Source organism: Myripristis murdjan, chromosome 22 (genome assembly GCF_902150065.1).
Source record: "Myripristis murdjan chromosome 22, fMyrMur1.1, whole genome shotgun sequence".
In the NCBI taxonomy this organism is placed as follows: domain Eukaryota; kingdom Metazoa; phylum Chordata; class Actinopteri; order Holocentriformes; family Holocentridae; genus Myripristis; species Myripristis murdjan.
The window spans coordinates 10902495-10921216 of record NC_044001.1 but is presented as its reverse complement, the minus strand read 5'-3'; the positions used below and the strand labels follow the sequence as shown (position 1 = coordinate 10921216).

At 43.0% G+C, this 18722-nt stretch overlaps 2 protein-coding genes across 2 annotated transcripts; one reads left to right on the top strand and one right to left on the bottom strand.

The window, feature by feature from the left end:
- Nucleotides 1-844: 844 nt before the first annotated feature.
- Nucleotides 845-6818, top strand: LOC115354380 (E3 ubiquitin-protein ligase MSL2-like). The gene is made up of 3 exons (XM_030044756.1): nucleotides 845-1866; nucleotides 2398-3812; nucleotides 4743-6818. Exons 1-3 carry the CDS (start codon nucleotides 1725-1727, stop codon nucleotides 5043-5045), a joined length of 1860 nt encoding a protein of 619 aa, XP_029900616.1. The 5' UTR covers nucleotides 845-1724; the 3' UTR covers nucleotides 5046-6818.
- A 135-nt stretch (nucleotides 6819-6953) lies between these two features.
- LOC115354290 (tumor necrosis factor ligand superfamily member 10-like) lies at nucleotides 6954-14040 on the bottom strand. The gene is made up of 6 exons (XM_030044614.1): nucleotides 13730-14040; nucleotides 12576-12719; nucleotides 11723-11768; nucleotides 11457-11564; nucleotides 8989-9230; nucleotides 6954-8323 (listed from the first exon to the last, which is right to left on the bottom strand). The coding sequence occupies exons 1-6, from the start codon at nucleotides 13841-13843 to the stop codon at nucleotides 8114-8116; spliced, it is 864 nt and encodes a 287-aa protein (XP_029900474.1). The 5' UTR covers nucleotides 13844-14040; the 3' UTR covers nucleotides 6954-8113.
- Nucleotides 14041-18722: the final 4682 nt, after the last annotated feature.

Below are 18722 nucleotides of genomic sequence, written 5' to 3'. Positions count from 1 at the left end.
CATCATATACTCCTGTCATAATGTTATACCCTTTATACCGTATTCTCTCAATAAAAAAAAAAAGGATGAATGAGTGTCTAACCAAAACGCAATGTTTATTACAGATTTATGACTAACAGTGCTGAGCTGCATCTCAAATCAATATTGAGGCTCCCAGCTTTCAGATGATGTTCACCAGTTCTGTGTGGCATCTACTGGTGACCTTTTATTTCTCCCTAAAGCAGAGAGCTCCTCTCCCGTGAGGAGCTCTCTGCTTTAGGGAGGCTCTTGTGCAGATTTTTATTTTCAGTTCAGTGAAGTCGCAGTTAGTTTCCAGAGTGGTTTTGCTCATTTCAGTTTTATTTTTTATTGTTTTGAAATGTTTAATTTTAGTTTAGTTTTTATTAGTTTCAGTTTAGTTTTAGTTGTTGTTGTTGTTATTATTGTTGTTTTTGTTGTTGTTATTATTATTATTATCATTATTATTATTATTTTCAAGTACATGAAGTGTACATGTTACATAAGTTTTTTGTTTAAAAAGTTACTGTAAATATACTTCATTATAAATAATAATAATAAAAAAAAATCACAATGAACCCAATGAATTACAATGAACAACAAATAACAAAATGTAGGGAAGGAGGAAGGAATGGAGGAAAGAAATAGTGATATAATAATAATTTACAAACATTACATGTGACAGGACAGTGTCTGTGTACAATCTTAAACCGCTTTATTTGGGGTTACATTTATGAGGTTTCTATTGTTTTCTATTTAAATAAACCCACCTGTAAACTCACTTATGGGAGCTGCAACCATCCTGTCAAACTCAGCGGCACCCACGGTAACCAGGGTAACTGCCGGAGATCTCGCGTGATCACGCTCGACGAGAGCGCTTGATGAGGGAAAAGTGGAAAATCGAATGATTGATGCCTTTGTAAAACGGCTAGCTAGCTATGTTTCGACCAGCGTTCCCCAAGCGTTCTCGCAGAAACCTCTCACAAACGCAAATTTGCAATTTACAGCTTACACTTGACGCCGATGCGTGAGGAATAAGACGGCCCCCGGGGCTTTGGTGCGACGGTTTAACATCTCGATAGCTAAATTTGGCTAGCTATGCTAACGTTAGCCAGCTAGCTTTGTTTACATCGAGTGCGCGGGTGGGATGTAATAACTAACCATATTTTACAGTCTCAGCTGCAGTTCACTATTTTACCAGTCATCGGCAAGGAAACGGGTTTGGGTGTTGAAAAGGCTCAGTAGTTAGGGCCGGCTCATTTTTCTGCGCTAACATTTGATTGATTCCATAAGCTAAAGCTAGCCGGGGTAACCTTTTCATAATGGATCTCTTAGTCGTTTAATTTGATGCTAGAGGGTGGCGTTCAGGATAATGTGTCTGTATAGGTAAGGGTCTCGTCTAAGCTAGCAATGACTTTAATTGTGATCGAGGAAAACGAAAAAAAGAACCGGTGATGCTAACGTCAACTAGCTCGTTAGCTAGCTAACGTTACCTGTCAAGCTAACGTTTTTGCGCGTTTAGTGATAGCGTTTCACCATGCTCGTTCTGGCTGATTATCTATTTATCTGTCTGTCTTCATTGATACAGCCGATGACTGGTTCTGCTCTTTGACTGAATTAAGCCACATCAGTTTTTTCTCCACCCACCCCCGACCTGGCTAGCTCAGTCTCAGCGAGTGGCTGGATTTTCCCCAGGCCTCGCCTCCCCGAGGCTGCGGAGTACCGATATGAACCCCGTCAACGCAACCGCTCTGTACGTGTCCGCCAGCCGGGCCGTGCTCCAGTGTGACCCGCGGCAGCCCCACACCTTTGCAGAGATGTACAAGCTACTGCCTTTCTTCCGCCAGTCCCTCGCATGCCTTGTCTGTGGTGAGTAATAAATTGTATAGCATGCGTTGGTATTATTTTTCCACCTCAACTAACGGGTACTCGTGTAATGCTTATAACGTTACTGCAGGTAACGTTACTGACAAAAGAATCAGCACAACGGTGTGTGTGTGTGTGTGTGTGTGTGTGTGTGTGTGTGTGTGTGTGTGTGTGTGTGTGTGTGTGTGGTCGCAGCAGTTGACACGATGTGACTGGTTCGCTACCATAGTCTCCTTGGCAACCAGGCTGAGCCCCAGCAGCAGCTGTCCCTCGTTGGTGCTAAGCAGAACTTGCTGCTCCATCCTGACAAGGGGACAGATGACTCCTGTTGCTGTGCCTGTTGCATGGCCATGTGTATACTCTTCATGACTTATTCACTTAACTCAGCATGTGGAGTATTGACACAGACAGGGCTCTTATTGCGCCTGACACCGCGGACAGCTGTATCTTCAGAAACAATGTATAGCCAAATAGAAGTCCACAGATGATGGGTGAACAGATGGATTAATAGCTCCCTCTTGTTTTTTGTCTAAGGTAAACTGCTCCAGGACCCCATCGCCCCTACAAATTCAGAGTGTCAGCATTATGTTTGCTTGGGTTGTAAAGGCCAGAAGATGCAGATGAAGCCAGCATGCAGCTGGTGTAAGGACTATGCCTGCTTCCAGGAGAACAAACAGCTCTCCTTGCTGGTTCAGTGCTATAGGAGGCTCTGCTTGTACATCACTCATTCCCCATTGCTGCAGCCAATCAGCAGTCAGGTGGGAGGGTCCCCAGAGGTTATGGCCTTATTGGAAGAGGTGCTGATGTCACATCCAGAGGAGATGGAGACAGAGGCAGAGGAGCCAAGCCCAGCTCAGGAGGAGGTAAATCCCTCTGCTCCAGAGTCCCTTACACCGACAGAAGCACCACCCGTCCCTTCAGAACTCTCAGCTGACCCCCAGAGCTCTTGTTCTAACGCTCCCTGTTCCAACGGACCCCACGAATGCAATGGACCTGTGCTGGAGGACCTGGCTCCCTCTTCCCCAGAGCTGGAGGTGTGTGAGCTGGTAGAGGAGCAGGCACAGGAGAGTCTCTCAGTGTCTGATGCTGGATGTGGTGGACTAGAACTGAGTCTGGCCTCCAGACCTTTAGACCCGACTCCTGGCATTGTGTGTTCACTCAGGGATGGGGAATCTAGCAGCAAGGAGCTGGAGGAGGGGGAGGTGTTACTCCTCAGTGTGGAGGAGGTGTTACAGACTTTAGATCCCCTCCAACCCGGTAGAGACTCTTCTCACATTCGTCCCGACAGGACACACACTCACACACACATACCTGCGGACAGAGCACACACTCAAATGTACATACAGCTGGACACGGCACACAACTACACACAGGTTCAGACGGACAGGACTAACACAGTTGCAAGCCATGGTGCTCACACACACATGTCCTCCTTGAATCCTCCCCCTGCCCCAAAGCCTCCGCCAGTCCGCCTTAACCGTAAGCGATCTCGTTCAGAGAGTGACAGGGAGAGGGTTAAGCCCCTTCCCATCTCCTCCATCCTGCAGGGCACCACCTCACATTTACACACTCCTGCTCCACCTCACACACTGCATACACAACCGCTCATGCCCTCATCAACTGTTCCAGCACATACATACTCATCCCTCACTAATGGAGCACCTCCTAAGCCCAGCCGCCCCACTCCGAATCACAATAAAGGCGCCAGGAAACACATTGAACAAGGCCCCAAGAAGCCCCATGCTAAGGCCCGCGGTGGAGGCTCCAAGTCCAAAGACCGAAGCAAAGACCAACGGCTGCTATCAGGCTGCCTGGTGCCGCCCACACCTGCCAAGCCCCCATATAAGAAGCCTGTGGAAAAGAAAGGTTGTAAGTGTGGCAGGGCTACCCAGAATCCCTCAGTGTTGACTTGCCGAGGGCAGCGCTGTCCCTGCTACTCCAACCGGAAGGTGAGATCCAAGACCGTAACAGCCATCATGCTCTATATCATCACCATGTTTTCACTGTATTTGCCTATTCCAGTTCCTACTAAAGGCAGGTTTTCTCAGCTACATTTTCTCATTGGAAAAAAATCCTGTCTGCATTGCCCACCATAACGCATCTATTTGAAATATTGACTGTATAAATGCATATCCCTATCTCAGATTGAGAGCAGTGCCCTCTAGTGGGTGAACAGTCTGGCCAGATAGGCATGAATTTTTGCTTTTGAAGTTCCTGAGCAGAAACACCTCCATCTCCCATTTCCATGGTGTGTTTCTCTCTGTCATACAGCAACAGAGACAACATAAACATGGAGCTTATGGCCAGCATTTTCAACCAATTTCTGTCACAATTTTCCATTCTGTTGCACTCTAGCTATGTGTTTAAGGTGTTGATTAGAAAGTGTTTTTTCCATGCCTTCTGACTGGTTTGGGCACAAGTGCTTTGTCAAACACGGCCTAATGCATGTTCTCAGTAAAGACTTACCGCAGCAGTGGCTGGGAGATGTCATTGTTTTAGTCAACACTTTCAATCTTATTAGGAGGTGAAATTACTCAGAGGAGGATATACTTAGGGCAAATTGGTTTCTAAAATATTTTAGTACAAGTTTACACAGCCAGTGCATGTTCCTGTTGAAAGCCCACCTAAGTTTCATGCCTCACCCACTTGTGATATGACAAAGCATTTCACTGTCAGGATATGCTGGTCCCACCCTTTATGCAGCCAAGAACACACACTGCTATGTACTAGTTTATTTTCAATGCTAACTTTAATCATCAAGTGACATGTGGTGAGATCAGAGGCATTTACACTTAAAAGCTGTTATGTGACAGTGCAGACAGAGAGTTTTGAGTAATGTTCTTTGACTGAATCTGATTGGTTGCTGGTGTTTTTCCCAGGCATGCTTGGATTGTATCTGCCGTGGGTGCCAGAACTCCTACATGGCCAATGGTGAGAAGAAGCTGGAGGCCTTTGCTGTGCCAGAGAAGGCCTTGGAGCAGACACGGCTCACACTTGGCATCAATCTCACCAGCATCACAGCAGCTGCAGCCCTCCGCAACCCGGCAACCACCAGCATCCACGGCAACACACTCCTCAATGTCGCCACGGCAACAGGAACCCCTGTGGCCACCGCCTTCCTGTCCCCCAGTCCCCCACAAGAACCCACGTATGAGGACAGCCTGGAGCTGCTGATTGGATGAGAAACTGGGATTTGTGATTTCCCCAATTTGGGGATGATACAGACAGCTTGGTGCTGATTGAATGTGACAACTGATCAGTGCGTCTGTCAAATGACGTGTACCTCTCTTCCAGAAGGGAGGCAATCTAAGGCAGCTATGGGTCTGTCCTGTTCTACTCTGTTCTTTTGTACTCTGCCCTTTTCTGTGTCGGAGAATGCTGAGTAGTAAGACTAGCATGGGTGTGCCAAAGCCTCTTGTTTTGAGCCTGGGTGCCAGTGTGTACTCTTGACTGTCTGAGGGGAAAACCCATGAATTTGTTTCCTAGGCAGTTCTGTTCTACAGAGGTGCTTCTTGTTAATAGACCACAGACATAAGAGGCAATAGGAACTCATAACCAGGTTTCATCTTTGTTAGAGTGTGTGAGTGTGTGTGTGCGTGTGTGTGTGTGTGTGCAGTAATGGATGTATGTGTTAAGCCTGGGCAGTAAATGGTGCATAATGAAGACAATATTTGCATTATCATATCTAAACTGTCAAAGCATTCTCCACAATTTAAGTATTACTCTATGTATGTTTGATTAAGAAGGTCACCGGTATCATGAGGACCCTTACTAAACCATAATTCTGTATGTATTCACACTTTTATTGGGAATGAACTTCATAACTAATCTGTGGAGATTTTCTGTCTCAGACCAGACTGTATGCCTTCTTTCCATATTTATCTCTTTCGGGCTATCATGCGCTCCTTCAATCCAAGTACTGTCAACAACTCATGAATTTTTCTGATGAACCTGACTGATTCAGGCACTGTACAGGCCACAAGATTGTGTCAGAGCACTTGTCTGGCTCTGTGATTTGTGTGTGTGTGTGTGCGTGTGCGTGTGCGTGCGCAGGCCTGCTGAGATTTACTGTAATGCCAGTGGGAAGGTAGATGGTGGAATATAAGCACTTAGACTGATTGATTGGCCAAATTACAACTGGAACCGTTGTTGGTTACCATAGCAATAGCAGCACCACGGGCTGAACCCATTACAAGGAGCCTTCCAACTCTCGTGCACACACCGTTTACAGTATTGCCATTTATAGACTGTAATTGTCTGTCTTCAAAGATATGACACTATTATGTTTCAATTATGGGATTGTATGTGATCTTGTGTGTGTTTGTGTGTGTGTGTGTGTGTGTGTAGATCAACTGAAGCCATAGGTTGTTGTTATCAAGCAGAATATCCTCTGCGTGACCATTATTCCCCCCGATTGTAGTGTTCCAACTGATCAGAGACCAACTCAGAGACTATTTTTGATACTGAGAGTTTTGAGATTTGGCACCATGTTTTGTTTTTATTTTATATCTTTTTATGTCTGTCTTGGTTAAAGCACCTTGAAGCCCTTGTATAACGCAAGAGGGTGTGTATTGTCTGTGTTTGATTTTACTGTCTCAGCTGTATCTATTAACACGTTTGTCAGTCCGGTTATGGCGACCAAAAAGAGATTGGAGCAGAAATGACTCAGGCTGACCAAACACATTGGTTCTCCATTCATAGACCAGGAAGTAGTGGGCAAATTTACGGTATGACTAGCAAATATGATCTATCTGTCTTGTGTGTGTGTTTAAAAAAAGTTCTTTTGGGCATTACTTGAACCCTAATTAGTTTTTGGTATTGTTTTTTTTTTTGTTTGTTTTTTATGTAAAAACTTGACTCCTGTTTCAGGGGAGATTGTTATCGCTGAAATGTTCACTGCCACAATATGGAAACGTTATACAACATGAATTAAATGATAGTTTTTTACTTTTTCAGTTTTGTGTGTTTTTGTGTGGGTATCTGACTTAATTTTGCTTAAGTATTTTGCAGCTGGAGGGTACACCGTTCAGTTTTAGGTTATGACTCAAATGAATTCTTGTAGGCTCAACACCAGCTCCAGGTGAATTAAATTTATTTTTTATACCTGAAAACACACAGCAGTGGATAAAAAGTTGCGCCTGTGCATATTGAAAAAAATAAGGAAGAACTAAGTTTGGTGATTTCCAAAGCACACATTTTTGGAATACTACCAAAAAAAAAAAAAAACATTTCAGTCCTGGAAAAAATGTATGACTACCAATTTTACACACTGTAAACACACTGTCGTTTTACATGGTTCACTGGAGTCTGGAAGATAAACAATTCAGACAGCTGTAGCAGCAGAGCAACTAGCCTTTTTGCCTGGCCACCATCACCATTCATGACAGTGAACTCCACCTAAATTCATCAAATTAGGGCAATAAATTAAGAGCAGGGAATAGTAGGAAACTGAATATATCTAGTAGCCCTGTATTGAGACTTGGACAAAAACAAGTTTCCCTATCTAAAAGTGTAGAGTTGAGATAACCTGCCAAGTCCCAGAAACCACTTTAGTTCATATTCATTCTCATAAATCAACACATTGAACACATTGCACAAAGAGGAAATTCAAGCACACATGCTGTAAACATGAACATAAAGAAGCTTGATTCTCATTATCTGGACACAGAAGTCCTGATAAAATCCCGTCGTATGGCAGTTTTTGATAAAGTTTTTGATAAAGGTTAACCGTCAAGTGTCCAACATCACAATGTTTTCCCATGGGCGGCAACCTAAATGTCTGTTCAGACCTGCAGGCCAAACAGCCCACTCTGGGATTCAATACTAGCCATTCACATATCACTGCACAGCATTTAATCTGCATTTAGAGTGCCACCCATTCCACCCATGACTTGCAGATCATGTTTGTGCCATCACATGCTGTCTTAAAAGTAGTTATTTAGATGGTGAGATCCTCCTTACAGAATTGATACCCTGTGTGAGGGTATCAAACACATCAAAATGCTCATCTTTCTCACCACGCTGGGCGACAGTGAGTCTGCTGCTGCAGCTCAGTTATGTCTCTATAACTCCACAGCCCTGAGGAAGCTCCTCTCCACTCCTCACAGTCCATCCTTCCACTACAGCCCATAACCTCGGAAACGGGTCGGGCACACGATCAAGCAAACCCATGACCTCAGGCTCCCACTCTGTCAAATATCCACTTCCAGTCAGGCGCCAGTCCGGGACACCTGTACATGAGGTTCTCTCTTTAGCCCACCAGGAAGGCCCCAAAGTAGCTCGCCCTCCCGTCCATCTCCATGGTGGTGGCGTTGCTGACGGTGATGAAAAGGCGGTCGGCGGGCTGTAGGTGGGCAGTGCCAGCCTGGTGCAGGGAGAAGAGGCCGGGCTCCTGACCCCGAGGCCAGCAGGCACTTCGAGATGATTTCATGAGCAGGATGGGCACCGGGTATGAACTCATCTGCAGGCCACACCACAACACCGACCCGTTAAAAACTCCCTCATTAAGGGAGGTGTTTTTATATCTTGGTGCTATTTGCAATTGATTTCTTAATTTATTAAGCATTATTTAACAGTTTTGTATTTTTGCCAACTAAAAAAAGATACTGTCTGTGTGATTTGGTGAGGTTTCCAGTCTACCCTGTTTCCTCGTACTCCCACACAAAGGGGCTGGATGAGTATTTGTTGAAAAATAAAAAGTTATTTCTCCTTGGGTGGCAGATACGTACAGTTTGCCAGTGTTCTTTGGCAGAAAATAGCTCCCAACAAAACTGTTTGCCTCTGAGGGATTATCTGGATTATGTCCAGTACCCATACAAAGTAATTGTGTTTGGAAAGAGCTTTTGCCGTTGAATTTTACGGATGTATTTTTTTTTTGTTGTTGTTTTTTGACAGTTCGCACTCCATAAAACAATCCAGTGTCACTGTAGCAGGGTAAAGGGAAACAGAGACGATTATGGCACTATGGAAACCTCACCAAGTCACACAGGAACTATCTGGATGGATAGATTGCACTAGGGGTAAGTGGAAAAAATATTTTAGGTGAAGTTTGTCTTTAATATGATAATATGAATGCATCACTTCAGTCTCAGTTATATCTTAATGTTTCCCACCAAAATGCCTCACCTTCTTGTAGATGTACTGGACAAGCTGCGCTCCCTCCTCCTCCTTCGCCTCCCCAGACTCCCCCTCTGTCTCCCCCGTGGAAGGAAGTCTGAAGTAGGTTTGGGCGTAGATGTAGTAGAGGCCTGCCCGGGGCACCAGCAGCTCCCCCCCTCTCAGCTCCATATTCTGCAGGAAAGAGAGACCTCGCTGGCCCTCCCACGCTCTGATACGCTCCCCCAGATACCCCCTGCTGCTCCGCGAACCTGCACACACACAAGAACACACATACACACACACACACACACACACACACACACACACACACACACACAGGAAGGTTTAAGGCCATTCAGTATGATGCAAGCTCTAATGCATTTGAGATTACAGGGTGGAGTATGTTATTGAATTTTAACTATAAACTGTGGATAGTTTGGGCTGGAGCTGCACAAATACTGACACGACTTGACAGACAGCCAAAACTGCATCAGTTAGACAATACCCACTGCTATTCAAATGAAATACAAATGTTTAAGGAACTTCCCCTCTGTAAATAATGCATACAGACATGCTCACACACCAGCAATTGCCCAACACAGGCCTCTTATATAAAGCGTAAAATTCCCAGAAATTCAGATAGGTGTGATGTAGACAAAATAGCTTTTTCTGCAAATGATTTCAAGCACACTGACATCATCCCCGTGTTAAACCAAACAGCATCATGCAGGACAGATGGGATCCAGCCATGCAGAGAGAGAGAGATAGTGGTGTGTGTGGAAAGGAAAAAAAAAACAGACTGACCCTCTTGAACAACTTGCCCGATATTTAATATCCAGAAATATATCCCAAAAAAAAAATAAAAAATCTCATAAGAGAATAAAAATAGATGCATTTGAAACTGGCTAGTGGGAGTCAAACCTCTGAAACCTCAAATCTCTGAGGATAAATAATGATATCGTAAAATACTTTGTCTCAGTGGGAAAAAACCCCAAAACAAAACGTTTTGCTGCTTCCTACTGCTTGCATTGATAAGGTGGTGATAGAGCGAGTGCACTGTATCCAGATCTGCACCTCCATCACCACAGTTGTTTATATGGCAACCTCTGTACAATAGCTGGGAAAACAAGTATATAATGAGCTCATGAAAGCGTATGCAATTGCTGTTCTAAACATCTAGGAGGCCCTCATTCATAGGAAAAATCCAGGAAGTGCTCTGCCTCACATTTACAGAAGCAACAACGCAGCTTTGTTTGGAAAACATACAAAAGTCAATACAGTACAAGTAGCTAGTCTATTAGTCTACTATTTTAATAAGATCAGCCAGTGCCCACATTGACTACAAAAATGACAACTTGTCAGCAACAAAACTGTGTCACCACAATCAAGAAATAAGAGCATCTTGTATCAGTAACTTAGAAACTGAAAAAGGTTACCATAATATTTAAGAAAGACATGAAGATCACACAGTTCACATAGCAATCAAAATGGACATGCATTTCCCAAAAGTTGGTGCTAGAACAGAAAAAAAAAAAGCTTCAAAGCCCAGAATCATACCGAAGTCAGTTGATATTGCTACAGATTGTGTGTACTCAGTATGGGTTCAACTTGTGTAACTGAGACACTGACCAGCCAAACAGAGCACCACTGCAATAGGAAGGAATAAAGTGGGTGTAGATCTGCGTGTCTCGGCAGACACACAGGTATGAAGATATCTGAAAACCTGAGAGCGGCCCGGGACGCCTCTGGGCCTCAAAGCACATTCCTCACCTCTGTCCCTCTGATCTTTGCTCGCCCGATACATATGGGAAAAGCGACACGGTGCTCACTTCAGCCGCACTACAACACAATCGGTGCTTTGAGGCTCTGGTGATCAAGATCCATTTCTGTTATTGTTGTCAGTTATGCTTTCTAGGATTTCCCTACATAGATAATTAGGCTATATTGACAAGGATTACTTTAAACTGCTCTTGGATTATATGAAAGAGCGTCACAGGACTGAATTTAAATGACTTTTTCAACTTGCAAGACTATAGACTTATTGGTAGGTGAATACCAATAAGTACCATTTAGTGTAGATCCTTCTGTAGACTGCACAAAAAAGCTCAAACTTTACACAGGGTTTTAACTTCTTTCACTTTTTTACTAGGTCTGTTTTCAGCATGGGCTGAAACAGACCTGTTTCAGCCCTATGTCTCACTCTGTCCACTTATGAAGGGACAGAGTGAGACATATGCAACTCCAGATTGAAGATGACATATTTTATTTAAAAAATGAAATGCTAAGTTTCAAACTATAACAGGCAAAGAAATGTAAAAACATTTCAGGTATGTTGCTCTGTGGCGACCTAACTGTGTAACAGTTTCAGTCAGCATGTTATTATGCTGACTGCAGTATGAAAGAATGTGTTTTTAAGAAAAGAAAGCTAAAGCGCTCTTTCATATCCACAAATTAAAAAACTTGTTTTGTCAAAGCGGAAATTGTGTGATCCTCACCCTCTGCTGCTGGAGGCTCTCTGGAGGAGGTGATGCCGGTCACATGGGCAGCGACTTCAGGAAGAGGGACCGCAGGGGTCAGGATAGGTAGCACTCCTGTCAACTTGTCTAAGTATAAAGGAAGGATGGATGGAGAGATAAGAGGAGGGGAAAGTGAAATACTAGGAAACACACACCCATCTGTGTAAACTAGACATTTTAAGGTAAAAGGACATCCAATGGCCCATCAGTGGCAACTGGTAACCTAAAGCAAGCATTTTTCTTACTTCGCATAGCAGTGGATATCTCCTTCTGGAACCTGTCCGCCATTGTCTGAAAGAACAGCATTTGAGAGAGAGAGAGAGAGAGAGAGAGAGAGAGAGAGAGAGAGACTGAATGGCCTGTCAGGTGATGATACTGTTTCTGTGTGGCTGAAGCCACTGCGCCTTTTGGATAAATATCATTCTGAATCTTGAATAATGAAATACATTCACACTATCAAACTGTCAGTAGTTTCTTTTATGAACATCCCTTAGACCATAGGTTGTGACAACACTGAACAATATGAGGAATCACCAATTTTGAACAAGTCAGCAGCAACAACACAAATGATGCAGTCTCCCTTTCTGCATAACAAATCTGTAACCTTGTGCTGGAGGCTTACTCCACCCCCAATTTTGGCCAGCCACTGTTACATTTTTTGAGCCACATATTCCCAGTCTGAAAACGATGGAGCGCAATGATGACATGCATCATTAACCCCGGTGTTCATCATAATCAGAGAGCGGTGCTATTGGAGCAATGCGTGTGATGTGACATAGACAAACAAACGAATCATGACGTGGCACCACCCTTGACCTACAGAGGGTCTGTTTTCAAAATGCTGGCTGCAGTTGTGACATGCATCATTCCCCCATGTTTCCACGGAATCTGCTCATTTTTATCTGAGATATTGCACAAGCCAAAGCAATTACTGAAAGATAAATAAACAAACGAAAAAGCCAAGAAATGGAGACCGGCCAAAACCACAGTGCTAAGCTTAACATTTCATCATGGGTGACAATAACAAATAAATTAAATTAAACTAGAAAAAAGTAAATAAAATAACAAGAATATTAATAATAATAATAAAAAAAAAACCTTCTCAATGCGGTAGTGGAGCTGTTGCGTGACTTGCCAGCAGGGGTCGCTCTTCTTCTCATCCTCTGCGGGATATTTAAAATCAGAGCGCAGATTTGCATTCATCAGACAGGACACACTGCTCCGAGAGAAGCTCTCCTGCATCTGTCAATCAATCAATCAGTCAGTCAGTCAATCAGTCAATCAATCAATCAGTACTCGATGCACGAAGTAAACTTGTACAACAAGCTACTAGGAGTAACTGGAAACCAATGGAAACCCGTTTAGCTCATAGAAACTGAACTTGAATTGAACTGAACCCATTCAATTTCAATGGTTTAGCTACTCTCAAATAAAGCACCGCATTAAGTGGCCTATTGCATACAAATTATTATTAGCTTTTTTTTTTTTTTTTTTTTTCCTAAAATCATGAAACAATGATTTAGTGCTTCAGTTAGCGCACGCGGTTACAGGTGTGCCTTTGGGGGGGCTATCAGCCAATCAGAACTGAGCACTGGAGCTCCCTTTGCCTACTTGCGCTCATGTGTGCAGAAATCTGAAATCATTTAGATGTAGGCTGATACAACCCCTCAGTCCCGACTTGTCTCATTTCCTGCTTTTGTTTTAAACGGCCTACTTATCCAACTCTCTCCTATCTTCCATTGTCCGGCGTTATAATGGACGAAGTTCCTCCACAGCTGGGGTTTGCACCCCTCATTGGTAAAGCCATAACCCAAGATCAATCTTAAAACTGTCCAAACGCCAATAAAATATTATCCATATAATATCTCTACAGGAGTGGTTTGTGCTTTTAGGTCACTCAGTGTGTCTCTGATCTTATTGTATTGTATGATGGGTGTGATACTGTTTCTATAATATTTCTATTGGAACTCATTCGTGCCTATAGCACTCAGTAAGTGGTGACTTTTTTTTTTTTTTTTTTTTTACATCTCCCCTAGTTTTACTGTGCCATTACAGTTTCTTTATAAAAACGCTTTACTACAGTTGCAGCTTAACAGATTCCAACACTACTTTTTTTTTTCTTAAGGGAACTTGTAATTCCTCATCAGGACAACGTGTAATCCAGATTAAAACTCCCATTTCCCGGCTGATTCGTCCCATTTCTGCACTGGCTGACTGTTCAAGGTTAATGGCAAGACGAAGGCATTTCTTACCGTGTTCAGGACTTTGTTGAAGTACAGAAAACTGATGGCAACCGCGATGGTCTGGAGGAGGACTGCAGCGAGTATGATGAGTCCCAGACACTGGAGAGAGATAGAAATGGCCATATCAGTGTTTACGATCAACCCAGGGAAACCAAACAAACACTGAGAGCATTTCCAGGAGTTCCCAGCAAACAGGGCAAGTCAGTTCAAGATCTGCAGCATTTCTGCATGGCAAAGAGAGCAGAAGGAGCCCCACAGTTTGTAGGTAGGTGGAGCAGTGGAGAGGTATATGGAGGGAGCACAACAGCCTCAAGATGTCACTGTTATTAGGCGGAAAATAAGCAGGGAGCTTAATGCTGCACATGCAACTTTATGTGCGCTTCAAGCGCCGTCGGAAACACGGGAACTGCGAATTGAGCTCGCTTGAACGCCCCAGCAAAGTGGCCAACACTGCTTGTAAGGTCAGAGCAGAAATACTGTAATTAGGAGCTGTATTGCAAAACTGTGAATACTTTAATGAAAGTCTTAATTTTCACATGGTTTAACTTTTACCCACTTTGATTTTCCTTTCTTCATTCTCCAACCACAGCAAAAGGTAGTGTTGTGTTTCTTTATTCTTAAAGTGAAACTAAATTTAATCCAATAATTAAAAACATCAACCGCTCTCCTGATTCCAGTTTTCTCTCCCTGATCCTGGTGCTGCAGTGTAAAGTAGTGCTTGGCTGTTTGATTTCTACAATAAAACAACACCCACCAAAACCCAAAAAAGTCCACACTGTCATTAAGTGTTCGGCCAAAAAGAGTTTTATGTGCTACAGTCAGATTCAGAAGTAGGAGCTTACGTCAAGCTCGTGAACGCAGCATCAGGCTCACACAATGTAAAGGTTACAGTGTGAGTACAGTGCAAGTAGCATCAGAAAGAAAGGTAAAAAAAAAAAAGGCCCTTTTTTTTGCTCTTTTTCCTGCTATTGTGCGGTGATCTAAAAGAAAGTTAGTCAGTCAGAGCCAAATGACCCACCATTGTGAGAGCCTCAGTGCAGCCCTAAGTAGTATTTGTCACAGGGGAGTCATTCAATCTGCACAACTTAACCTTGAGTGATTCTTAGTGGTTCCTGTGCTTTCATGCCCTCACCTCTCACCTCCCTCCATTGTCAAGACGGGGAAATGAGAGCTGATGGAGTTCTCAGCTCCTGGATATTGATGAGCCTCCTAACAATCAAGACCTGTGTTATTGTACACTCCCATATCAACACAAACACACCCCCCCACACACACGCATGCACCACATTGCACAGCAGGTTCGCATAGCTTTGGGAAGAATAGAGGGGGTTTGTGCCAAATTACCTTGAGCCTGAGGTTTGAGGCCTAATCAAGCACCACACACACACACACACACACACACACTACTATAGTTGTGTTATAGCTGAGGCATGGTAAGCTGCTGCCCTCACTGATTGAAATTCCCAGTGACAGATGAGAGAGTGATAAGAGTTTCCTGTGTTCCTCTAAGTGAGTCAATTCTCAGGCTTGTCAGAGAGAAGGAGGGGAAAAGGTGAGTGATATCTGAAGACTGTCTGGCCTCAGGCGGGGAAGATGACACCCTGAGAGACATGCCTGTCCACAGTCCCATGGCTGACAGATGCAGAGAAAGAGAAGGAGAATGTGTGTGTGTGTGTGTGTGTGTGTGTGTGTGAGAGAGAGAGAGAGAGAGAGAGAGAGAGAGAGAGAGAGAGGAGGGGGGTTCTAGCATGCAATAATGCCAACAAACATGAACCATGTTCACTTGAAAATATTCTGACATTTTCATCCTCCTCTTCCGCTCACACAAGTCAAGTCAATTTTATTTATATAGCCCAATTCCCCCTGCCCCCTTCTGTTATAGAGCCTTAAAGTCCAGTTTCCAGTGACCTTTGACCTCTGCAAGCAGGTCCACGCGCAGCTTATCCCGACTGAACCTGAAATAAGCTGCAAAACAATTGAAAACGGCAATGCATAAACACAACAGCTTCCTAGGAATTTGAAAGGAGCTCGCCCTGGAGCTAAAATAATACCCAGAAGACACATAATGAATCTGCGGGACGGCTGGAGCGGCATCCACTCTCTCTCCTGCCCTCCACTCCCCTCTCCCTCCCCTGGGGCTTCTCCTCCCAACGTTCCTCTTGATAAAGTCATGGAATCTCCCTAAACTCCCGCCTGCGCTCTACAGCTGCTCATTGTGTCTCATTTATATAATTGAGACTGGTGCCCAAAAATGCTACAACAGCACAATGCATGCAACAAGCTGCCTATGACTCAAAATCTGGCAACAATGAACAGTCAGTGTGTGTGTGTTTGCATGTGTGGTATATCTGTGTTTGTTAGCGTATCACTGGAAGGGTGTTTCCCCAGTAGGAAACCATTGAATGTCAGTGTAGAGGCAGAGAAAGTCTTAGGCTTTAGACAGTGAGCGGCATATTTTCCAAACAACGATATCCGCCTCATAAATCTTTTTTTTTTTTTTTTTTTTCAGATTAGACTGTGTGCTCTATCCAAGACTCAGGCTGATCTTCAGGCCACCCAAGACACAATACACACAGTGTGGCTACTTATCTGACAGTCTTCTCATAAATCACTTTTTTTAGCCTGATTAATTGATTAAAAACACATCTTATTTACAGCAGAGCCCTGCGGGAGCAGTCAGGCAGTGAGAGGGCTACACATGATTCAGTGCTACCACAGTCTAACCTGCTCCACTGGAAAAGACTGGTGATCTGTGCCTTGCTCAAGGGCACTTTTTACGGTAGCTGCTTAGGCAGATATGGAGGGCTGGTCATCCCTGTAAAAATTGTTCTGTGGACGTGCCGAAATATGCATCTTCTAAAAATGCATCTTTGCATTTTGATTACATGCCAGAGAAGAAAATAAAGACATTCATTTCTGTTTTCCTGTCACTGGAAAAGCCACCTGGTTCTGTCCGAACGAACAGAGATCCTTCTTGTCTATGATAATGTCATTTCAAATCACAAGTCTTCCTTGATTCCACAAGGAAGTCAGCCTGTAAAACAAGTCTCCCTGAATTTTTTTTTTTTTTCAAAGTACATCTCCCCTAGAATAATTTTCTTTCTACAGTGACAAAATGCCGATGCACATATGACAAGATGAAGACACAGTAACCGATAAACAGCTCCAATTTTGAAAATGGACTACTGTGACAGGAGACTCTTGGTTTTTGGTCAGGATTACAGTTCTCAGGGTTAAAGTCAGGGTTTATGTCCATAGACAGTGTTCAAATTCACAAGGGAGTCTAGTAATATATGAACATGGTTATGAATGTGTGTGATATGTATGTGTGTGTTAGATCGTGGAGGTTTCATGCTGCGTCCGGACCACAAGAGGGGAGTATTGCATTCATTTTTGGTGTTTCAGGAAGCCCCCAAGGAGAGAAGAAAAGTGTGTCTGCTGTTGAAAATCATGTCAAGCTGAAGTCTCTTTGTGCTATTTCTAGTAAACACAGCTGAGTACACACACAAAGTGCCGCAAACGATTTATGCAGTACACTGAACGAGCAATAAAAACAACAGTGTTATTCATGCTTTCGCAGTATATTAACAATGACATCTACTTTATGAATGTGCGTGTATTTAAGTCGGAACCAGAAGACGCCTCTGTACCGAGGAAGTCTCATATTTCATAAATTCATCCTTCCTCACCATGATTTATGAATTATGCAGAGTCTTGACTTCATCTTTTCCTGACCCTCTCTCCTCCACTAATAGCAGAGAAAAATATGAATAAAAAGGCTGGTGAAGAAGGTGAGCAATGTCTACCTTAATGGAAGAAATCCACCTCAAAACAATTTCAAACAGTTGCTGTCTCTGTTAAAACAGCTATTAGTGATACATCTTGCATTCAGGTCCATTTTGCTACTTGGTGTATTTTTGTCAGTACAATAAGTCAGTAAAATCAGGCTGCAATATTTCTAATGCATCGATGCAGCTAGAGTAAGTGATTTTTTAAAAAAATGTCAAACCCTGAGAATGAAAGGGTTTCTTTCTCGAATCACCAATTTTGTCCCAGTGCCCAACAATCATAACCTCCGGGGAGAAATCCATTACAGAAGACAGAGATACCAGTTTCTTCACAGACTGTTGCCTCAGTATTTTATTTGGCAATGCAGCAACAAGATATGCTGTCGTTTTGCATAAGAGATGAGACTCTGAGGCATCATTATTGCCAAGAGGAAGTTGGCAAACTATTTAATATTCCTTTTTGTTCTGGCTTCAGTAACTTGTAAAGCAAAGATGTATAACCATGTTTGTAATTACTGGAAGAATGAGAAAAATTTGCAACCACTGGTCTCAGTATGTGAGAAAATACAACAGAATGGACTGTATCCAGTAATCAGTATCAAAGCAACTTTGTTCTGGTCTCATATGACCCACAAATGGAAACGGTTCATGGCCTTTCTCTGGGGTTTGCCAGGAGTCATTCTGAGAAATGTATAAAATCACTTAGTGAAGCGGAAGCACATGAGGCATGAAATACATCAAAAACGTAAACCACAATAGGGTGTCTACAAGTGTCAGTCTAATTTAATGCTTTTTAAGACTAATTTTAACTAAATTTATGATATTTTTTTTTGTTCAAGCTGTTCAAATTTTCAGCAAAAGGCTGACCACTCTGCAAAGTTAGAGACTTTTTTTTTCTAATTCAAATAAGCATTTCTGAAGTACAAAGGTAAGTGTATATTTGCTTTAGTGCAGAGGTACATGTCAGGCAGGAATATGCCTTCTAAGTATAATAAGTATAATTTAGGTGCTACTGCAATAAATTGACCTATAACAGATTTTTTTTTTTTTTTTCCTGACAGAACTTTTATGTACAATGATTTTCTAGAATTTCTACTGGTAAATATGACAGGTCAGTACAAAGGGAGCATTAGGTTCAGTAGATTTAGAGTTATATAACAAGAAATGTTGACTCAGAAAAACGTGAATAATTCTGACCAAAAGAAACAGATGGA